The sequence below is a fragment of the Diadema antillarum genome, unplaced genomic scaffold (genome assembly GCF_040938485.1).
Source record: "Diadema antillarum isolate AM-2024a unplaced genomic scaffold, OU_Dant_1.0 seq00001265_RagTag, whole genome shotgun sequence".
Lineage (NCBI taxonomy): Eukaryota > Metazoa > Echinodermata > Echinoidea > Diadematoida > Diadematidae > Diadema > Diadema antillarum.
This window is the reverse complement of record NW_027272047.1, coordinates 1,401,349-1,425,566: the sequence shown is the minus strand read 5'-3', so window position 1 is coordinate 1,425,566 and position 24,218 is coordinate 1,401,349. Positions and strand designations below refer to the sequence as shown.

Genomic DNA, 24,218 nt, shown 5'->3' with positions numbered 1-24,218 from the left:
CAAGGACTATATTTCAACAGTTTATACGATTAAAAATATCCTGTTTTCTTATCATTTTCAGTGTTTTTTAGTAGCCTAAATCACAAATATCCTAACTTAATAAGAATGGATTTAGTTCGTCTTGCGATAAAACTCTTCAATTGAAAAAATAAAGCTACAGAGAATGTATTAAGAGTGGACAGGTTGTGGAGTTTTAGAGCGCCACCATCTGGGGATTGTTTGACAAAATCAATTATTATACAATGTACATTAATTTTGTGTAACTTTAAAGGAAGTGTCCAAAGAAAGACAGTGAAAATATAAAGGTGAAGTAGATTAATTACTTCTGTATATAGTCATTAAGGTTTATCAAAATTGCATATATCGGGTTTTTTAGTGCATTTTCATAAGATGCTGCCAGATTACAATAAACATCCACGCAGCGCAAACTTTACCCACTGCAGGAACTAGCAGGATTGCAGCAGCCAGCAAAGGCGGGGTAAACAGCTGTCTGTCAGCGCGACTTCCTTGCAAGGGCGCCCCCTTTCGACTCATGACAGAATCCGTCTAACTGAGCTGCAAAGCCGCGACCGTCCGTGGGCAGTAACAACTTTTGCAGCTGGATTATTACAGCAGCTGCTGCCCTAGAATAGGAAATTCTATGCAGATATCTTGTTGCTTTGTATGGAAACAGATATTCGGGGAAAACAGACAGACAAAATAGAACTGTTAAACTTAAGAGAGTAAAATAAATTGGCTATTCTATGTGATTTAGGTGCTGCGCAGCTTTCCATATACGGTAACTTTGTACAAAATTTCACTAATTCTCCTTTTTTCAAAAATGTCCTAAGGAAGGGAAAAGAGAGAAAAATGAGACCATAAACAAATAATTTGCTCCAGACAATACTAACATGAAATCAGACTATAATGGATGTTATGGAAGTCAAACATTATTATTACATGTCCGATAAAAAGTCTCCACGAAGGGAGGTCATAATAATGTCTCTCAAAGGGAACTCATAGTGCAGTGTCGGCAAGCTTGAGAGCTCATCATGAATAGATCCACAAAAGAGCTTACACAAACTCTAATCATTACGGTAATACACATGGCCGGCGCAGCCGTGGTGGGGGCCGTGGGGGCTCGGGCCCCCACACTTTTTGTGCACCATACAAAGAAATAAGTCATAAGGTGTCATCACTTTGGGCCCCACACTTTTTTTTTCTTTTTTTTCTTTTTTTGCTTGTCAGCTGAAGAAATCCGGAAGTGGACGGGGAGAAGAGATGAGCCTTTTTTCTTTTTTTTTTTTTTTTGCTTGTTAGCTCATGAAACCCGGAAGTGGGCCCCCACACTTTTGAAAACACTGCGCCGGCCCTGATACATGACTTGTATTTCTCATTGTTTGGGTGAAGACGGCCCTTATCCAGTGAGGAGGACATGCAATACGTATTAATCTTATCACATACCAAGAACTACACAGAAGAAGTAGGTCTAATTTTCTTCCAGGGAGAAAATGAAACTTGGTGTATTTTTTATGAACAAACGGAATTATTCAAGATCAAGTTCAAGTTCACTTTTATTTATCTCCATCTCAACACAATCAATAACATTATGCGCATAATGTACATGAAAGTAAAGGAATATCAAAAATAGTAGAGGTACATTATACTTTTTATGGGAATTGTATGAGTAGCCCTTATTGCTTATTGTGATAAATAAAATCGAAGGTTGGGCAAATAATTGTGAGTCCTACCAGTTGCAATAATGCAATGTACACACACACACACACACACACACACACACACACACACACCACACCCCCCCCCCCCACACACACACAGGAATTAAAGGCACAGTTTACCTTTGGGAACAGTGATTTCAAAAATGTTCAAGATATCACATTTGATGGATATGTTTAGGTCTGTTGCGTCACAAAACATCCTACCATATAAAATTTTTGCAATAAAGCCGAAAATATAAGGAGATATCAGTGTTTTTCGCAATAAACCGTAACTGTAGACGGTTTAGTCTGGAAACATTTTTATTATAGCTATTGTTCGCATTTTGTGTATCTAACAACACTTAACATCGATTATACGGATTCAAATTTTTCCAGTGGTTGTTTCTATCCCTGACTCACATTTAGATTTATTTTAAAGCACTAATGCTGGATTTTTGTTTCATCTGCAAATGGTAAATTATGCCTTTAATCGATCACCAAACCCAGTTCATTTATCAACCAAAACAACATAGATAATTAACATTTGATTTGATTTGATTTGATTCATTGGTTTCTGTATCATCATTGTACATGCACATTCATGTACAAACATAAATATAAGTTGTTCGCAGAGTATTTTATTGTTCATTGCCTATGTACAATGTACAGCAAAAGTACAACAAAACATACAACAATGAATAATACATTGTATTGTTTTAATGGGCTGATACGACTATAATAAAGTATATACGGAAATCTAGCTGAAACTCACAAACAAAACAAGATACATGGCAAGTTGTACTACGCCCTACATCACGTACATGGGAAAGAAACACCGAAGTACGAACAAGAACACTACAAACGCAACAATGCAACGAAAAAAAAAACACACCGGGTGTTGAGAAAAGAGAAAAAGAAGAAGGAAAGGAGAGAGGAAAGATTATGCGGTAGAGTCATTCAGCAGAGAACATGCAATGGCTTAATTATGATAAAAGAAGATGGATAGATAAAATGCTGATTATACTAATCCATACAATTACTCACATTCATTTCATTTATGTACTTGCGTATATTGGAGAGCTCAACATCTAAATCACGCAGTTACCAATTTGTCACAATTTCTAAACTGTTACAATGATATAACTATATCTATAAACTGATATCTAAGTGTCCGATTTTCTCCAAGTTTTCTCTGATCTATACTTATCTGACTTATCGGCTTCCTAGTATAGAGACTTAATTTTTATTAGACCCTGTATCTTATACTTTCTGATATTACAACTAACGCGGAAGGCTCTTATACATCTCAAATTACTGCGACGTATATTATAACCGGCATTGCACAAAATAGTTCGTGAAAAAGAAAATGATCACAAGGAATACATCCTTACAAGCAACGTGCAGCATTCACAGCAATTTTATGGTCATCACGGGGCAATGTGTTCGTGGAATTTTGGTTGCAGTCATGAAAATCTTTCCGTGCTATTGTCAGTAGAAACGATTTTAAAGATGTCCACAAAAGCTATTTTGCGTAATCACTCAATCAGACTTTGGCTTAGTCGTTTTCTTCGAGCGGGAGCAGCAGCACCGGCAGACTATCCATTTGATGATGTATATCTCTAGTAATAAAATGACTAGAAGAAAGGCTAATACATCAAGAGAGTTATGTTGGATAAAGTTCAGGTCAGCTGCTCGAAGGCGGAGGTGATCCCTGCCAAACTTGAGGACGTGCTCCACCCAGAAGACCACGGCATCCCGGGGCGGAACCGGCTGGTCCTTCATGATAGCCGCCGCTCGGGCCATGTTGGTCTTGTATCTGCGAATAAACGCATTGTTTATTCAAGTTGGTTTGATGTTTAATTTCACTTCTGGATAACGCTAAGAAGAAAGAATTATGCAGTTATTCCTTCATCTTGCCCTACACACACGACACACTGTACGGGTGGTAAACGTGTATCTCATCTGTCAACAATAAGACAAAATAGACTAATAATGTTGGATTCACATTATTATTGTTCAGTCAGAAAGAATTTCAGTAATTAAATGTTTTTTTTTTAATTGTTAACATAACGATATTTATATCAGACGAAATGAAAGGAGAGAAGAATCTATCAAATAATACATGTATTTATATATATTTATATTAGTGAGACTCAACAATCATCACGTTTCAGGCAGTGTCAAGTACTATTAGTATGCCCTTTCCTCAAGTTCTCACGATGTAGGGTATTCATATATTTATTACAATATTCCAATCACATCATAGCTTTGTTCAGCTGTCGGTATCCTAAAAATTGGTCATAATGTCTTAATGAATTATACGCTGTAAAGTAGGATTGTTCATTCATTTTTAAAGGTACTTTCCCTACCTTTTTTGTTAAAAAAAAACACCCAAAACATTTCAAACAAGAAAACGATTACTCAGATAATCAACATACGCTGTACTCAGTTACATGTCCTTCCTGATAGAAGCATGCTGCAAAGTGAAGAAATAAATAATACAATAACATCAATGTTACTATCCCTCTATAGAAAGGTATAGATAACATACTTTACAGCACTATCCCCTACTATCCATCAGGCCTTGAGTCAAATGTTGGGAGAATCTGCTTACAAACGATAGTAATATGGGCGGTGAGCACAGTTACAGAGACTAAACTCCAATGAATTCAAATAACGACTATTCTGTTAAATCATACATGAGGGATTCTGCAGTTGGGATGTTACAAGTTTCTTTTGTAGAGGGTGACAAATAATTGAAGAAAACTCACACCTCAACCTTCACCCCTCTGCTTGATAATCTCTTGCTTTCATTAATGCTTTGTCCGCCTTGAACGATGTACATAACCATGTCGGAATTTTGGAGCTTGGGTATTTGTTCCAAGTTCATCGTGTCTCTGCCAACAACCAGGCATAGCCTAATAGTAGTTGCGTCGCTGCCCGGAACCCTCAGCAGATGACAGGTTCAAGTCCCGAGGTTTCTTTTTTTTTTTTGCTTTTTTTTTTTTTTTGGGGGGGGGGGGGGTTGAATTACAGATCAGCAGTTGCGATCTTTATACAAATTTCATTTGTAGAGGGAGACAATATTAATGATAACTATTACTGAAGAAAACTCACACCTCAGCCTTTCCCCCTCTGCTTCGTAATCTCTAGCTTTCAACAAAATTCTGTTTAGAATCTTTGCAGAAATTACTTGGCGTAAAATTTAACAGTTCTGATGGGAGTCGAGTGAAAATATGATATCTTGTATTGAACAAAAAGTAATCTTTATAAGGTCTTACTTTCCACACAGCAGGACATAAACTTACTTCGGATTTGAGAGAATCTCATCGACGGCCACGCGGAATTCTTCCTCCGTGATCGTATTCTTGTCGACGGCGAACCCGAGTCCCTTGCTCTCTACCCGAGCTGCGTTTGCCATCTGATCTGCGACCAGCGGCATCAGAAGTAGAGGCACGCCATGACTCGTGGCTTCGTACACACCTGATGCCCCGCCATGGTAGATCAACATTCGGGTCTTCGGATGGCCTGCTCATCGATTGTGAAAGTTACAGAGAAATACAGATTTTTATTTGTTTTTAATTGGAAAAAATCTAAATAGTTTAAATCATTGTTTTTAAAACCGCATAATTCAGGGCACGACAATAACCTTTTTTACCCTCTTGTGGCTGGATCAGGCTAAGAAAGTCTTCAAATTCTAAATTTTGATGGCCTGAAAAAAAAAGTATTGGCCCCAAAATAAAAGGAAAGAGAGCAATCCACTTTGAAACATTGTTCCCCTGTCAGGATATAGATAACTTTTTTTTTCTTTTCGTTTGTTTTAAATGGGTGGCCCGGCATCGATATTTAGTTTGTGGCTCTGGGCCACCGGGCCGGCACCGCCAATGTTAAGCCCTATGCATAATTACAAGGCACTTCCGCAGACGAACACTATGAAACTTGTAATAGTGGCCCAATTTTGGTCAGTTAGATTAAATCGTTATGACGCCACTATTCTCTTCCTTTGAGCTTATAATCTACAAATAATGCACAGGTGGGTGTGAGGGAGTTAGTGGAGACGCAGCGCACTTGATGGTGTAACATGCACGAGGAGCTGCTGCAGCTGAGTTCATGTTGCCCAAAGTTGTGAATATCAGAGAGTGACCGGCATCTACCAATACCGTCACGAACTTAAACCTGTGCATTATTTGTTTTATAAAATGGATCTATATTATTTACGTTCATGGGTAGATATCAATCAGGTGTTTGTCAAGAACTTTCTCAAAAGCCAAGATGTCACAAGAAAAATTAATGTCCTAAAATAACATGTTTATAGTTATTAAATGATTGGATGCGCGCGTGTAAGTTACGTAGATAATCAAACGGCTTATACGAACTGTCAGATTATCATAAATCATTCAGGACACAGGCACTTTCTAAAGTGCTAACACATGTACACCTGTATCACTTTAAAGGACAAGCGACAATAAGATAGGTAAATATTTTAGGGACCTATAACTACTGAACAAGACATTCCATACCAAGTAGGTCATTTTGTGGCAGCCAATCAGAGATGAGCGTGTTGTTGCCAAGGTTACGAGGTTTGGCTCCCTTGTACCGCCACAGCACCCTCTGCGGCAGCTCGCTGAAAACTTTGGCGATGCTTTCGACAAGTATCTCATTGTCAAGTGACGTCACACCCGAGCCCTGTGAAAGTATGGTATCAACGGCATGCTCAATAAAGCTCGATTTTTAAGAGGTCTTTCAAATTTTAGGCAATCATGTCTGGAGTTTCCATGAATAATGACATGCTCATTAATTGTCGAATCCAGGCCCGGGGGGTGGGGGGGGGGGGTGGGGGGGGGGGGGGAGATGCTTCTGAAGCCTTGATGAATTTTGAACTGTAGGTTCCCTTGTTAGGTATCTATTAATATCTATTAATATAGCTCATCAATAAAAGCGAATTGCAGTTTAGTCCAATATGGTATACTATCAAACAATATTGTTTACACACCTATAAGTCTTAGGAGACGGTCACTGACATGACGTGACCGCGAGAAGATAGACAGACATCAGATAAGTATTTCTTTATTGATAGTACATTGGTCTGGCAACGGAACAAACTTGTGGAAGATAAAAACACTTGAACTTTGTCCACCCGTTTTGATATCATGCTTTCATGTATTAGCTAACACTAATAGACTATGCACCGCTGTGTAGGCCTACCTTCCAACTGCGATATCAATTATCTGTTTAACAAAAGAAATTCATACCATTTAGATGCTGAAATAATGAGTGACATTCATATAATTACAATCAATTTCTAATTATTCTGCCAGGAAATCGGAATCACCATGTTTTATATTTATTTAGATAAGTTCAGATAAGATCAGATTTATGTTACACTCAAACCGAATGAGACGGCTGAAGCAGCTCAAAAATTTCAGAATTGTCTTGAGGACATCAAAATCTGGTCCTCAAACAATAAGCTTTGCCTCAATGAACAAAAATCAGAGATGATCCATGTATATTCCAAACATAGAAACACCAATCCATTCCCTGATTTAGTTTCTGATAATGTTTCTACCAAGTGTAGTGAATGGGTACGCAATCTTGGTTTGATCATTGACAAAAATCTTACCCTTCAACACCACATTAAGCACATTTGTAAGGCAGCATCTTTTGGATTGTTCAAAATTGGGAAGATGAGGAAACTACTTGACCGACCTACAACTGCCAAATTAACTCATGCATTTGTTTTCTTGTCATCTATATTATTGCAATTCCATATTTTCTAACCTCCCTCAGACACATATATTCCCACTTCAACGGGCACAAAATTCTGCCGCAAGACTTGTCTCCCTCTCCAGGAAGTCCGAGCCCATAACTCCAATCCTCCGTTCTCTCCACTGGCTTCCCATACATCACCGCATATCTTTTAAAGTTCTTTTGCTTACGTACAAAATTCTGAATGGGCAAGCCCCCAGGTATCTCACAGATCTTGTTTCTTTTCGTTCCATTACTTCCTCAAGATCCCTCCGTTCATCCTCTACAATACAATTGACTCCTGGACCACGTACTTCCACAAAATACGGTGATCGTGCTTTTTCTATAATTGCCCCTTCTCTCTGGAATTCTCTACCCGCCTATATACATCAAGCCGCTTCCGTTAATCATTTTAAGATTTTGCTTAAGACTTATCTTTTTAGTAGATGGTCCTTTGGAATAGTCCAGTTGTGGGTCGGTCGATGGAGGTGCACACTGATTTTGATTTTCATTATTCATCGTAATTATACACTGTATTTATTTATTTTTTATTTATTTTTTATTTTTTTGGTATGTTTGTACTTGTATTTTGGTATTTTTGTATTATTCTGGTATAAATATTAATTTTTCCGGTAAACTGTGCGCTAAGAAACATCTGTGTTAAGCGCCTTATAAATGTATTGTATTGTATTATTGTTATATGTTTATAAGTGAATGAAACTGTGAGCCTCTTCAATGGCTCATGAAAAAAACTCTATTGTCTATCCACGGACCTATACATGGATTAGAAACGAAGGTCTTTCTTTGATCCCATCATCACCGCCGCCACCTGATTATGTGCATCTTAATGAGTACATTCAGATGTTTGGACAATGACTATTGTGCAATCGTGCATCGCGTTACTGACAAAAGCACCATTTCCCTCATTGCAGACTTATTTTGCTGAGGTGCCTTTTCAGACTCAACTGCCTTTGTATAAACACCAATGGAAGGGAACAGCAAACCCGAAACATGACACTTTTCTTGTCACAAAATAGAAAATTACTGAAGTGGACACTAAAGTCTTGTGGACAAGCATGTAACATGGCATAATGATAGGACATACATGCCATCTACGGTTACTGTCCATGTTTACTGTGGAACAATGTGCAAAAAATGAGAAAAATTAGATTTACAAATCACAATCAACCTGCCAAACTAATTGCTTTCTCTTTTCTTGATTTAAGAGAATTACTATCTTCTGCGCATGTAGTTTTTAGATGTCTCAAAGCGTCATCATGTTTTTATCCAGGCTGGCTGTCGGCGGTGATAAGATCAAAGCAGGAAAGCATGCTTAAAATGCTTTTATGCCACTTTTGACAGAAACAGGTGCATGAATCAATTAACGAGCGATGAAAGTCCATGTGTAGTAGGTCCATGGACTATCTATTGTCTATTCATAAGGAGATTATGAATATTCAATATGTTATAACTCCACAGTAACTTACCAGTGTAAAAACAATGATACCGTGGTCTCCAGAACCTTCTACAAAGTCATTCAAATCCTGTCAAAAGAAAAGAAAAATGATCTTATTCTTTGGAATAATTCAGGAAACATCCAACGTACCGAGACCTGTCGCAGATGATTGTACCGAAGATATCAATCTTCAGTATCTGGGCGCGACTATAATTATGATCATGGTTAATTTGATACGTTAAAGCCACTGTTAACCATTGTGAGCAGTGAAGAAAAAAATGTTTAATATATCACGTTTGATGCATATTGTGTATAGTTCACTTGTAACAAAACATCCTATACCATTATGAACATTTTGCAGTGAACATGGTTAAGCCACAAATAAAAGGGGATATCACTATTATAGTACATGTATTCTCTCAATAAACCATAACTGCAGGCGCTCTTTTCTAAAAACGATTTTGATCAAACTTTCGTTCACATTATGTAAATACGCGACATTGCTCGAACTGATTAAAAGAGTAGAGTTTGGGAGCTATTCGGAAGCACTAAAGCTCATTTTTAACTGCAAATGGTTAATAGTGACTTTAAACTACAATGTAGATGTCATTTTCACTTTTGCATGACAATCGTAAGAAGTGTTTAAGGCAAGAACTACTCATCATGCGAGTTTACAGGGTAGTACGGTTGCCGCGATGTATAGCTTTAATAATCATAAGGTAGAAGCAGTCCTCCTTGCTACTCGATGGAATTTCTATACATAGTGACGAGCAGGAATTGAGATTAAGGCACCGCAACGACTATCAAAAAATCCCGCAATGATTATCAACAAACCAAATTTGACGACAAATAATCATGACTTATATTACAGTTTCCAAAATCCTGTCAAGTCGAAAATCCCCAATACATTAAGTGACCTGTGCCAAATTTAAGTAACTTCTATTGTCCCGCCCTTTTCATTTTTGCTAAAGTTGACTTAATATGACTGTACACGTGAAATGGCGATTCGTTTGATTTGATTGATTTGATTTGATTTATTGGTTTCAATTCTAAAAAGTACCTTCGGGAGAGGTTTAGCAGGCTTTGCTGTGATGCCTCCTATAGGAATCCAGTTTGGAGCCGTCGGCTGAGCAAACTCGAAGGCGAAGTTGGAGCAAACCAGCCAAAGTTTGGATTCAGCTGTGAGCTGCCTGAGACTGAGGTCAGGACGGATGTTAAATTCTCTCTTTATTCTTTGCACCGGGTATGTCGCGATATACTCCATCGTTGGCATGACAACGTAGCGGGAGAAGATGTTCACGAGGCGCTCTCTAAACGACATCCGATCTGTGTATCCGAGAAAAAAGAGCGAAGGGAACATAGGAGGATGGAATGGGAATTCCGAAATGATCCTCGGTTACAACAATAGTCCGTCGGACCGGTGAGATAGCCACGTAGGGAACCTCCAGGTACTGGCCAAGGAGAAAATCGCATCCACCAATAGGCATGGTAATGATGATGTCATAATTATTTCTCCTTCTTGAGTACATCTAGAGTGTCCGTGTCATTGAACAAGGTCACACATCCTTCGCCAAGTAAGGAGACCTTTTCCCGTAAGATTTTCATGGCACCGAACGGTCCAAGACCACTCATCTGATTCGCCAAGGAAGAGAAGCTGGCAACAATCTCCTCCAATTCTTTCCTGGATCGGGGGCTGGCAAAGAACTTCTTGTCGGTGACCGCTATGTCTGTGAGACCTTTTGTGATCTTATTCATCGGAGCGAGGAGGGTGACGCTGTGTCCTCTTTCAACCAGAGGTTCTGTTATGGCCGAAATTACAATATGCTGGCTGGGAGTGTTGATGATGGATGTCATTGACAACAAGATCTTCGCACCTTCGGTCGGCAGCGGACTGGCCCCGAAACCCGCAAAGGAAAAGATGATACATATCCCTATCGTCTTGAGATATGAGTTCCATAGCGTTGATCCAGCCATTTTACAGGTGACTGTCCTGCGAGCCAAACGATGAGTAGCTCTGTCTCTGTTTCCGTTGAGTTGCTTTGGTGATCAGTGATATGAGATACAAAGACACAGTAGGCGCACAACGTACAAGCTCTTCAGCGGGGCTAACATAAAAACCGCGGCATCGACCACGGACCTACAGCTCACGCTGGGAGGGAAAGGTCACATTGTCGTCATCGAAGAAGTGCGCAGGACATTGCGTGCAGTTTGTAAATAGTAGGCCTATGATTATAATGCTGTTACAGAAGTGTAAGGTCAAGAAGTTCTGTAAACTAACTCTACTCCGATTGCTGCAGCTCTGCAATTACTGTATCTCTGAGAAGGAAACTGCAACGACGTTAGTTTACCTGTAGGTTTTTTAATCATTAACTTAGTTCTCTTTAATTTGATGCCGCACACATGGTGATTAAAGGTAACATTCAAAAGTTATTTGCGAACAATATCGGTATTAGTTACACGTGGCGGCCATTTTGAAAAAAAAAAGGCCGTCATTTTAACCAGCAGCGTAATTTCCAGGGAGTCCACCTGGAAGTTGTCCAGAATGATCCCCCGAACATTTTGACACCCAACATCCTTTCACAACAGCCCATGTCTGATCCCCCCCCCCCCATGGGGTTTTGCCCCCTCATATTAACCAATCATGAAGAAATTCTTGATCGATATGACGTTCACATACACACAACTATCTTTAAATCTTTATGCAGTTACTGAGTTGATAAGTGGCGTTCTCTTCCGGTAACTCTCGATGACATGTACAGATGACGGAAGTGACAAAATGCAGGCTAAGAGTGAAAAAAAAAACCATTAGGACGTGGAATACGTGAAGACTGCATGGTCACTGACCTCCTGCAATTAAAGAACAAAAAAATCTGATCGACATCATCATTGCTTGATGGAAATAAATTCAATTAGATTGGATTGAACTGAATTGAAGAAAATATAACTGAATTAGAGTGAATAGAGTTGAAGGGTCAATTGACAGAGCATTTTTGTCACCTGCTCTGCGTAAATTCATTCTTTGTTTGAACGTGAAGTAAATAGATTGTGGGCATGCTCATTCGTCATGCTGCTTTAAAAACGAGTGAAGTGCCTAACGGATTGAGAAAAGAAGAAAGGTCATTTACCCCAATGTTCACATGAGCTGTGTGAACTGGATATTCGGAGGGAAAGGGGCTAGGATTTTGACCCCCTTTCACGAGCTTTTGAAAGGGGCGCCAAAAATTAGCCCCCTATTTTAGGGTTTTGGAAGGCAGGCCACAGTACCCCATATCACATGCTTTTGGAAGGGAAACTCCCAAAATTACCCCCTAAGTGAAGGAAGAGTGCTGAGGTGAAGAGTGTCCACAATTTCAGCACCTGGACAGACAGGAATATATTCAGGGAAGTTCTCGTGCTGAATGTACCAGAGAAGATGCACTTGCTGCGGCACTTTTCCTTCACTGACGGTCCAAAGGTTGGGATTTCTATACAGATGCACATACAGCTGTATTCTGATAAAGAAAAAAAGAGGTACCGGTACACCGATACCAGTGTATAGTGATGATTTAACATGTAGGCCTATTTCAGAGAGAACTTGATCATTTTTTGTCTAGTCTTGTAACATATCTACAGATATCAGATCATTCTTTAAATTTGTGATTATCTTTTGCCATCTTGAATATAAAGTTGAATCGTCCAAGGAACTCTCCACATGTAGGTTTGAAAGAAGCTGCCTGCAAATGGGCCCAATGCATGTAGGCCTATTATACAGACCGGCATATCATGGGGGAGGGGGTATTGCTTCTATACACCCATACCATAATGTTCTTTCAGAAGTGAAGTCAAATAATTTAGCAGAATAAATGCACTTAAAGGGCCTGTACAGTTCTGGCTGAGGTGAGGATTTAGCTTTTAATGCTTTGAGAGATATTCAGAAACCACTCTATGAGATGTCAAAAAGCATACAATTCTAAGGGGAATCAAAAATCTATTTGATGAAAATCGGTTTGAAATGACTGAGATATATCCAAAACAATGTGAAACAATGCGATCCTAAAAAAGGCGTGGCCTGTCGCCTTATATTATTATATTATAGTTTTACATATTTCCGGACATTTTATTAGTATTTTTTTAAACTGCATATCTTTTTGATTTTTTTTTTGGAAAAATACTCTCAAAATATCATATTTTATTCATATTTTTACAAACTACTCTGAAAATTGCATATTTGGGGGTATTTTTGTCAAATTTGAAATTGGATTGATATTTTTCAGTATTTTTTCTGCTTAATTATTAAGAAATTAATAAACAAAGCATTAAACATGCTTTGAAATTAAAAATTTGGTAAAATTGTGGCAAAAGTGAATTCAGTTGGTACAAAATGAAGTCACTTGACATTTCAACTAGCAAACTATTGTGTAAAACCAGGTTGTATGTGCTGTTGTGCGTGTGTGTGTCAATTTGTGTGTAAACAATTTGTTGACACTTGAAAGTTATGTACCTTACTGGGCTTGCTTGCCAGTTCATTCAGATTAAGACCTATTAAAAATGATACCCGTTGATACCAGTTGGTTTCTACATACTGGTTTCTACTGGCCATGCATATTCATAAGCTATTCAAATTTTCTTGGAATGCATATAGGTTTTATGATTACAATAAGCTTCGAACCGTGTTAAAAAGTTTACTCTATATTAATGTTGTGTTACTCATAACTTCAACTTCCTCAAGCATTTTCATTTTTCAATATCAAAAGTTTAATTTACTTGGTAAGCACGTCTAGAAGCATTATAACTAAATGACCCTTTATAAATGAGTGTGATGTGTGTAGTACCAACTAGGTAACGGGTGTAGATCATACATCTGTAGGTTTATACAGGCTCTTTATAAGACTAGCTGTAGGATTACGATTGTGAAAGGTTAATTTGGATATGGATAATGTCTTCACATAATTATACAGTATGTGTACATTCCAAATGTGTTCTGGGATATGCTCAAATATCAACATAACTCAGGAAAATTTTGATTTATTCTGTCCAAACTCGAGCATGTAAAACAAAAAATATTTGAAAACTATATTTTTGCAGTATTTTGTTAGGACCAAATCATAAAGGCATCAAAATAGCTAGGAAACATTTTTACAGTATTTATTATTATTTTTTTTTTTTGCTGATATAGCATGACGTGACAAAAATATTCAAAAATACATATCTTTAACATACAGTATTCGATGTTCCAAAAATGTATGAAAAAACTATTCAAAAATATTTTTAAGGTGTTTTCTCATATTTTCAGTATATTGTTCAATACTAAAATATCGTAAAAATATATTTCGAGGACCTTTATTTTGTTGTTGTTTTTGTTTTTGTTTTTTGCCTGTTAGCTCACGAAACTCGGAAGTGGGCCCCACACTTTTGAAAACGCTCCGCCGGCCATGTCAACAATTTTATCATCAGATATGTAGGACCCTTTAACACTGACATTGATACGAGCAATACCTGAATATAGTGTAGGCCCTACAATTTTGTTGGAGGTAATTTGGAGATGACAGCATAAATGGAAGCAAGTAACATACTCATGATATTGTCACATGCTTCCTTTTGCGAGATTTTTCATGTTTGCTATAGATCTATAATACTTTGGCAAAAGGAAGCAAGTTACATAATAATGAGTTTCTATGGGAATATCAAAATTCTTCGAATTGTCATAAAAACATCACCATATGACTTGCACGAATATCGGCATTATTTCTTATCACAAATTTCCATGTTGAAGGCCTACCCCAAAACATGTTTTCTTTACTTGTAGCATTTGTACTTGATGTCACTTGTCGGCAGAGCTCTGGAAAGGTGGTGTTAGTGGTATTCATGTTTATTGTTCGGGGGCATTGTAAGCACACACTCACATGCACATCATTGGTTCTTGTATAAAGTTCAATTTTGTACCGAGGGTTCGAATTTGACCAAAATCCTTTGCAATAAAACTCTTCAATTGAAAAATAATGCTAGGGTGTGAGTTTTGTTAGAGCGCCACCATCTGTGAATTGTTTGGCAATATACATTTTTGTTACTTTAGAGGAATACATGTATTGTCTAAAGAAAGATGGGTAAAAATATAAAGGTCAAGTACATTAGTTACATTAAGGTTTATCAAAATTGCTAACAGGTTGCTTTCATATGAAAACATATACACTGTATTCGGGGGGAAATAGACAAAATAGAACTGTGAATCTTTAGAGACTACAACAAATTGGCTATTCTGCGTGACGAAGGTGTCGCGCAGCTCTGCATTCGGTTTTTGTACAAAATTTCACCATTAATTCTCTTTTTCTCAAAATGATGTTTTAAAGAAAAGGAAAGAGAGAAAAATAAGACAATGAACAAATAATTTGCCTCAAACAATACTGACATCAAATCAGACCTTGATAGATCACAGACTTAAGGAAATCAAACATAATCATTAGCTATATATTGTCTCCACGAAGAAGTTCATGATAATGACTCCGCAAGCCTTACATTGGGGAGCTCATATTGAATAAATCCGCAAAAGTGCTTATACAATTTTGATTATTTACGGTAATATTTCTCAAATGTCTGAGCGGAGACTATTAGTTATCCCCTGCTTGTTCATCCAACCACATTTGTGCATCCAACTACACACTTGTGCATCCAACTACAAGGGCTTGCTATGGACTCCTCCACCTTTCGGGGAGATCTGTGTTAGCGCCGTGTTAAAAACGTGTTGAGAACGTAGTCACATCGCGTTTAAATGCTTTACGCCATTGTTGGGACACGGTTTACGGCGGTCTGAGAAGCGTGAGAAGCGAGCTCCTTTGATAAAGATACTTTTAACTTAGGCCCTGCAGGTCTTATACTTTCTGGTATAACAAGTAAAACTGACAATATTCCTATCAGTAATCACTGCTACGTACCGGAAATGCACAAATTAACTACATCCTTACTAGCAATGTCACTGTGCAGCATTCACAGTATACAAGACAATTACACGGCAATAATCATGTTTGTGAAACTTTTGTCCCAGTCTTGAAGTCTTTCCGAACCACTGTCAGTAAACACGATTTTACAGAAGTTTACATTTTAAAAAGCTATTTGGCGTAATCGCTCAATCAGACTTTGGCTTAGTCGTTTTCTTCGAACGGGAACAGCAGCACCGGCAGACTATCCACCTGATGATGTAAATCTCTAGTAAAGATATGGCTAGAAGAAAGACTAATACATCAAGAGAGTTATGTTGGATAAAGTTCAGGTCAGCTGCTCGCAGGCGGAGGTGATCCCCGCCAAACTTGAGGACGTGCTCCACCCAGAAGACCACGGCATCCCGGGGCGGAACCGGCTGGTCCTTCATGATAGCCGCCGCTCGGGCCATGTTGGTCTTGTATCTGCGAAGAACAGGAATGTTTGAAGTTGGATTAGGATTTATATTTAATTTTGACTAACGCTAAAAAATAGTTGAGGAGACATTTCCCTCATCTTTCCACACTACTCGTGGTAAAACATGTAGCTCATCCGTCAACAATAACACAAATAATAGCCTAGAGTTTTCAGAAAGATGAATACTGTATAGGGATAGCGTGGTGATAGTGTTGCTGTTTCGAAAGCATGTAGCTGACAGGTTCTATAGTCCAGTGGTTCCTTTTCCCGACATGTTTGTTAAATTATGGATCAGAACTTACAAATTTCATGGCAGAGGGAGGCAAATATGAAGAAGACTCACTCCTCCTTTTAACCTTTACCACGCTGCTTTCAACAATAATTCATTGCTTAGAATCTTTTCAAAAATTACTTAGTGCAAAATTTAACAGTTCATGGAGGAGGTCCGACCGATGAAGATGTGATCCATTGTATCGAACAGAACGTGATGCTTATAAAGTTCAACCGTCCACTGAACAGGTAAACTTACTTCGGATTTGAGAGAATCTCGTTGACGGCCACGCGGAATTCTTCCTCCGTGATCGTGTTCTTGTCGATGGCGAACCCGAGCCCTTTGCTCTCTACCCGAGCTGCGTTTGCCATCTGATCTGCGACTAGCGGCATCAGAAGTAGAGGCACGCCGTGACTCGTGGCTTCGTAAACACCCGCTGCCCCGCCATGGTAGATCAACATTCGCGTCTTCGGATGACCTTCTCATCAATGGTGGGAGTAACAGAGAAATACAGATTTTTTTTTTTTTCATCGTATTGTAGGAAAAAGTCAGAATAGTTGAAATTATCGTTATAAAACCCACATGATTCAGGGTCCGACCATAACCTATTTTTTTTTTTTTTTTACCCTTTTTTGGCCGGATCAGGCTAAGAAAGTCTTCGATTTTTTTATTTTGACGGACAGAAAAAAAAATGGCCCCAATTAAAAGGAAACAGAACAATCCACTTTCAAACATTGTTCCTCAGTCAGGATACAGATACCTCCAGGTTGTTTTTTTTTCTCTAATTGGTGACCTAATATCAATTCTATTGGCTCCGAGTGGACTGACGTCACGAAATAAACCTGTGCATTATTTCTTTTAAAAAAATACAATGGTTCTATAACTATTGTTCAATTACCTTCATGTGTTCGTTTTTTTCCCTTCCCGATGTTATTTCATGTCAGTTGACATTGGTTTGTTTTATTTTGTTTTATATCGGTTTGTAGCTTAATCCATTATTCGCCGTCTGGTGTATTTTCTAAAGGTTCCCGTATTGACAAGCTTTGCTTCTAATAGTGGGACCCTTCATTGCCATTCCCATCCTTAGTTCTTCTGTAATGATATAAAAAATACAATTGTGTTTTCTTCATCTGTTACTCATTTTCGTATGTACTTTGTTAAATCATATTTTGCAATAATAACAAATACCCTCTGCATATACATTACCTAAATTATGATTTCTCTGTTTATTTGATGAAAATTAAAATGAATTTGAATCTTGAATCAGCTACATGCAGAGCTTTCTCCAAAGTCAAACTATCAGAAGAAATGTTCCAAACACGCTGAACACGAGAAAAGAGCTTGTTTAAAGTAAATAAGTGTTTGAATGCGTGCTTGTAAGTTATGTAGAATGGCTTTTTGTCATTATTACAAATCATTCAGGATACACTATAGTGGCTCTAATTTCCAAAGTGCCTCTACATCACTTTAAAGGTCTAACGAAAATTAGACACTCAAATATTTTAGGGACCTATAACGAGAACAAGAAACTCCATACCAAGTAGGTCATTTTGTGGCAGCCAGTCAGAGATGAGCGTGTTGTTGCCAAGGTTACGAGGTTTGGCTCCCTTATACCTCCACAGCACCCTCTGCGGCAGCTCGCTGAAAACTTTAGCGATACTTTCGACAAGTATCTTATTGTCAAGTGACGTCACACCCGAGCCCTGTGAAAGTATAATGGTACCAACGACATGTACAATAAAGCTCATTTATTTCAAGAGGTCTTTCAAATTCTTTAGGCAATTACCTGGAGTTTCCCTGAATAATGTTCATTAAATCCAGAGGGGAGGTGGAGGGTGCTTCTTTTAAGCCTTGACGAATTCTGCCCCACCCCCAAGGAAAAGCTTTACGATTTTCACTTTTTTTTGCATAAATATAGTCAGTGGGCAATCCTTGTTCATATGACATATTTATTAAGATTTTTGAAAAAAAATGTTTGGAAAGCTACTTTTCCGTAACTGCCAAAAGAACGATCTGTTATTTGTTAATGTTATGAAGCCTGTTATGTGATCAGGGCATAAATGGGGGGATGGAGGACGCATCCTCCAAGGTCCAAGGTTGAGGATAGTGCATCATGAATACTTGTACAATGATGTATACATGCATACATAATTATCGCGGAAGATTAATCCTAGTCATTCCGCTGTAGATACTGCGTTTTTCCTTGGGGAAATTCGTTCCATTGCAGATACTGCGTTTCTCCTTGGGGAAATCAGCCAATTGCATGGGATTCCCCCAAAGTATCTACATTTTCATCAATAACTTAAAAACAAAACAAAAACACAAAATGATATTTTCCAGGAAAATTGGTAGCTAGATAGACTAAAATTCCACAATGAAGGAATTTTTCAAAAGAGCATATTTTCCAGGGGCTTTGGCAAAAATATAAAATGGTATATATCTCGGTTGTTGAGAAATAGAGCTGGATGTAGATACTGCGTTTTTCCTTGGCGGGGCAGAATTTTGAATAGTAGGTTCCTTTGTTAGGACTGGTATGTGTAGCACTGCTGTATAGCTGACCAATACATTAAGCGAATCTTAGTTTAGTCCCATATACAGTACTTTCAAACAATATTTGAATTATTGCCTACACGCCCATGAAATCTTAGCAGACCGTCGCTGACATGACGTGACCGCGAGAAGATGGACAACCATTAAATAAGTCCTTCTTTATTGATAGTATATTAGTTTGGCAACGGAACAAACTTGTGGAAAATAGAAACACTTGACCTTTATCCACCCGTTTTGATATCATGCTTTCATGTATTAGCTAACACTAATAGACTATGCACCGCTGTGTGCCTTCGAACTGCAATAGCAATTAACGGTTTAAGAAAGCAGATTTATACAATTTAGATACTGAAATACTACCTGATGATATTAGTATATAGTGGTATAATCAATTTTTCATCAATGTACCACTTATAATCGGAATCGCAATGTTTTAGATGATTATATGTGACCGTGCACCTCAAAACGAACATAAAGTCGCACACACTGATATTGCGTGAGGACTGAAAATAAGTGAAATTGGTCAACCTAGCCGAACTTGACTTTTTCATATTTTCTGAAAGAGCGGGTCTGCTTTTACATTATGCTAAAATTTGGTATCTTAAAACGGGCAGGAAAGTGTGTTTTTTAGCAGTTTATCTCGAACATTTTTGGTAGAATAATGTGATTAGGTGTGTCCTTAGAATCCCTTTTTCATTTCTGAAAAACCTTGCCCACAATCTTCACTTTCAACTCTAATAACTTTTGAAAGGATAGTGCTACTGCTTTGAAAGATGGCATAAATTATGGACAGAATGTGTTAATGAGGCATGCTCAATTTCAGTTTAATCTGATAATCCCTTCATTGTTGTTACTCTGGTGGTTTACTTCCTGTTTTTTTGTCCCATTCATCGCACAGCCATCACGGTTTGGTAAAGATTAAGCGCTTGAATAGACACTGTACTTCAGAGCCTCTTTTCTCAGTTCACACTTTTCCTGAGTTTGTGCTTTCTTTCCAATATTTAGATAGGTTAGGAGAGTCCATTTGATTTGAGTTATACATCATTTTAAAGCTTAAAGTCTGCTCTTTCAGAATATGGTCTTAACTAAAAATTCATGCCTGGCGACTTTTTGTTTGTTTTGAGGTGCAGGGTCACATATATGACTGAAATCATGAGCTGCTTCAGTGACTCATGGAAATAAAAAAAAAAAGTCGATTGGCCATTGAGAATATTATGCAGATTATGAATATGATCTAATATGTAATATAATTTACAGAAAATGGAATGTTTTTTGTAAAGATTTTTGTTTAAAAATGTTAAGGGATGGATAGAATATAACCAGTTGCCATATGCCTTATTCTGTATGTGAAATTAATTGTAAAAAAATCGGTGTATGCAATACTTTTATCTATTTTATTGATGTATTTGGCAGCAGAAGGTATGATCTCATTGCCCATTCTCGTCACAATGTACCCAGTTGTTTAGTAGATTCTGGGCACCCTCCTGGTAGATTACATCAACTGATTGTACAGCAGGCTTCAGAGATTGAATTATGTTTCAGGCCCTTTTTGGAAACGTACCTTTCAAGGCGACCCTCTGTCCCCAGTTAAATTTCTTCCCTGTTTTAACCCTCTCCAGGAAAATTTGATTTAAAAAAAAAATGTAAGTATGGTTATGACCTCAACAGACACAAGGTCATCAATACCCCATAATATGCAGACGATTAAACGTCATAAACATATTATATATATATATATATATGCATATATATCTTTATAAATGCATTAGAATTCAACTCCCACTGTCAGACCATGGGTCTTTCCCTAAAGCCTGTAAAATGTTTAAGTTTGTTAATTGGTAGTGTATTAGTGTAGTATTCTATATTGGTATATTAAATATGGAATTAGATTACACTGAAAGAAGGCGCACTTAAGTTTTTAGGACCACGGATATTTTCTCAGTGTGAAAGTTAATGAAGTTTTTTTTAAAATTTTTGTATAAAACGAAATCAGAAAAATAAAATGCAGAACATCGACCGATTATTGGTCCGTCAGGAGTATGAAGTTTCCGTAAATGTCCGATATAATTTTTTTAAAAGAACTAATATAAATGTTATGATGATTGTTAGTGCTAAATATTGTTGTTGATACTGGCGCATTAATCTCACGGATGTTATTTGTATTGTATATGTTCTTAAAATTGTGATTTGTAACTTTCGATGTATACCTGCGATTATTTAAAGGGATAATTGACCTGGTTATGAAAGACATTGAAATGATTCAATGAAATGTTAAATCTCCATAGAAACTTACCAATGTGAAAACAATGATACCGTGATCCCCAGAACCTTCTACAAAGTCTTTCAAATCCTGTCAAAAAAAAAAATGATGATGATCATTAGAACAATTTCAGGAAACATCCAATGTACCGAGACCTGCCATAGAAGATTGTACCAAAGATCGCTAGCGATCTTTATTAGCATCTGGGCGCGACGAACAGTTACTTTGACACGTTAAAGCCACTGTTTACCATTAAGGGCAGTGAAGGAAAACAGATTTAATTTGTGCACGTTTGATGCACATTGTGTATAGTTCAGTTTTATCATAGCACATCCTACGATATGAAATTTTTTCAGTGAAGCCACAAATATAAGGAGATATCACCAATAGTATTCTCTCAATAAACCATAACTGCAGACGTTATATATTCTAGAAAGATTTTGAGGAAACTATTGTTCAAATTTTGTATAATTGATAATATGCAACATTGATCATACTGGTTAAAAATGGAATATTTTGGAGCCATTTGGAAGCACTAAAGCTCATTTTCAACATTTTTCATTTTGCATGACAATCGTGAGAATAGTGATTAGGGCAAAAACTAACTGCGAGTTTACATGGTAGTATGTTGCCATGAGGTAGCTTTAATAATGTGGTGGAAGCAGTTCTTATTGCTTCTCGATTGATACCTAACCTAATTGGAATTTCTTTATAGTGACGATCGGGAAAGTTTCCCTCCACCGCAATATTTATTAATAAATGTAATTTGACAACAAGTAATCGTAACTTATTAATGATTGTTATATTAGATAGGCTTTAGAATCTCTGCAATCTGATTGGTCAATTGTCACACATAAATTTTTACTGATGCAAACTGAGCCATGCGTCTGGTAAAATCCGAACGCATGGCTCAAGTCTTGTATAGTGTTGTAGGTGTACCGGATGGAAAATGGTTGTATTTCATGAATTTATGGACCCATTTTTATAACACAAATTATGCACAGTCATATTTCGTAAATCAGTGAGAATTGGAGGCCCTCGTTTAACTTTGGAACAGTCTAAAACCAACTCGCTGCGCTCGTGGGTCTACTTCCAAAGTTAAACTCGCGCATCCAATTCTCACCGATCCACTCAGTCCTGTGCGTCATTTGTATACTGTTCCCTAAATCCTGTCAAGTCGAAAAACCCCATTACTTTATGATCTGTGCCATATGAATGCAACTTCTATTGTCCCGCCTTTATTTATTTTTGCTGAAGTTGACTTAGATGTGACTGTACACGTAGAATGGCGATTTGATTTGATTTGATTTGATTTGATTGATTTGATTTATTGGTTTCAATTCTAAAATGTACCTTCGGGAGAGGCTTAGCAGGCTTTGCTGTGATGCCTCCGATAGGAATCCAGTTTGGAGCCGTCGGCTGAGCAAACTCGAAGGCGAAGTTGGAGTAAACCAGCCAAAGCTTGGATTCAGCCGTGAGCTGCCTGAGGCTGAGGTCAGGACGGATGTTAAACTCTCTCTTTATTCTTTGCACCGGGTATGTCGCGATATACTCCATCGTTGGCATGACAACGTAGCGGAAGAAGATGTTGGTGAGGCGCTCTTTGAACGACATCCGATCTGTGTATCCCAGAAAGAGAGTGAAAGGTACATAGGAGGATGGAATGGGAATTCCAAAATGATCCTCCGTTACAATAAAAGACCGTCGGACCGGTGAGATAACCACGTAGGGAACCTCAAGGTACTGCCCGAGGAGTAAATCACATCCCTCTATAGGCATGGTAATGATGAGGTCATATTTCTCTTTCCTGAGTTCATCCAAAGTGTCCGTATCATTGAACAGGGCCAAACATCCTTCGCTAAGCAAGGAGACCTTATCCCTAAATGTTTGTATGACTCCTAAGGGCCCAACTTTACTCAGGTGATTCTGCAAGGAAGACAGACTGGCAACAATCTCCTCCAGTTCTTCCCTGGACCGGGGGCTGGCAAAGAACTTCTTGCCGGTGACCGCTGCGCCTGTGAGACCTTTGGTGATCTTATTCATCGGAGCGAGGAGGGTAACGCTGTGTCCCCTTTCAACCAGAGGTTCTGTTATGGCCGAAATTACGATGTGCTGGCTGGGGGTGTTGATGATGGATGTCATTGACAACAAGATCTTCGCCCCTTCGGTTGGCAGCGGACTGGCTCCGAAACCCGCAAAGACGAAGATGATACATATCCCTATCGTCTTGAGGTATGAGTTCCATAGCGTTGATCCAGCCATTCTACAGGTTACTGTCCTGTGAGGCAAACGATGAGTAGCTCTATCCATGTTTCCGTTAAATTGCTTTCCTGATCAGTGATAATAATGAGAGACAAAGACGTAGTGGGCACAGAACGTCCAAACTCTTCAGCGGGGCTAACATCAGAACAGCTTTCAAGCAAAACTCCTACTGATATCCACGTACACTGGCACAGCGTTGGTCTATCACAGAGCTATTATGACAGCTCAAGTGAAGAGGGAAAGATCATCCATGCAAGAAGTATACACTAGACATTGCGCGCAATTTGTAAAGACAAGTTTACACATGAGTTATCGTGCGTATATATGCTCACAATACCGTAATTGAAGTGCGAGGTCGAGAGTTTCTGTAAACTGACTTTGCTCTGATTGCTATGCAGTTATCTCTGAGAAGGAAACGGCAACGACGGCAGTTTACCTGTAGGCTTATCCAAATGAGGTACGAGTAATTCTTGATCAATGACGTTCACATAAGACACACATACAACTATCTTTAAGTCTTTACGCATTTACTCAGTTGATAAGTGGCGTTCTCTTCCGGTAACTCCTGATGACATGTACAGATGGCGGAAGTGTCACACACACACACAC

At 38.2% G+C, this 24,218-nt stretch overlaps 2 protein-coding genes across 2 annotated transcripts; both read right to left on the bottom strand.

The window, feature by feature from the left end:
- Nucleotides 1–3,236: 3,236 nt before the first annotated feature.
- LOC139745423 (UDP-glucuronosyltransferase 2C1-like) lies at nt 3,237–10,872 on the bottom strand. The gene is given in 7 exon segments (XM_071655813.1): nt 3,237–3,513; nt 5,006–5,225; nt 6,218–6,383; nt 8,930–8,986; nt 9,959–10,231; nt 10,233–10,406; nt 10,408–10,872. Coding segments are annotated over 7 exon segments (1,632 nt in total).
- A 5,125-nt stretch (nt 10,873–15,997) lies between these two features.
- Nucleotides 15,998–23,657, bottom strand: LOC139745422 (UDP-glucuronosyltransferase 1A6-like). Its single transcript, XM_071655812.1, has 5 exons — nt 22,701–23,657; nt 21,381–21,437; nt 18,075–18,240; nt 16,796–17,015; nt 15,998–16,274 (listed from the first exon to the last, which is right to left on the bottom strand). The coding sequence occupies exons 1-5, from the start codon at nt 23,655–23,657 to the stop codon at nt 15,998–16,000; spliced, it is 1,677 nt and encodes a 558-aa protein (XP_071511913.1).
- Between the last annotated feature and the right edge of the window lie 561 nt (nt 23,658–24,218).

Excerpts from the sequence above, each read along its gene's own strand:
- LOC139745422 (XM_071655812.1), bottom strand. The coding sequence starts at position 23,657 with ATGGATAGAGCTACTCATCGTTTGCCTCACAGGACAGTAACCTGTAGA. Across the intron at positions 18,241-21,380 it reads GTATCATTGTTTTCACATTG|GGCTCGGGTGTGACGTCACT; the intron begins GTAAGTTTCTAT and ends ATACTTTCACAG. Across the intron at positions 16,275-16,795 it reads GAGATTCTCTCAAATCCGAA|ATACAAGACCAACATGGCCC; the intron begins GTAAGTTTACCT and ends TGTTCTTCGCAG.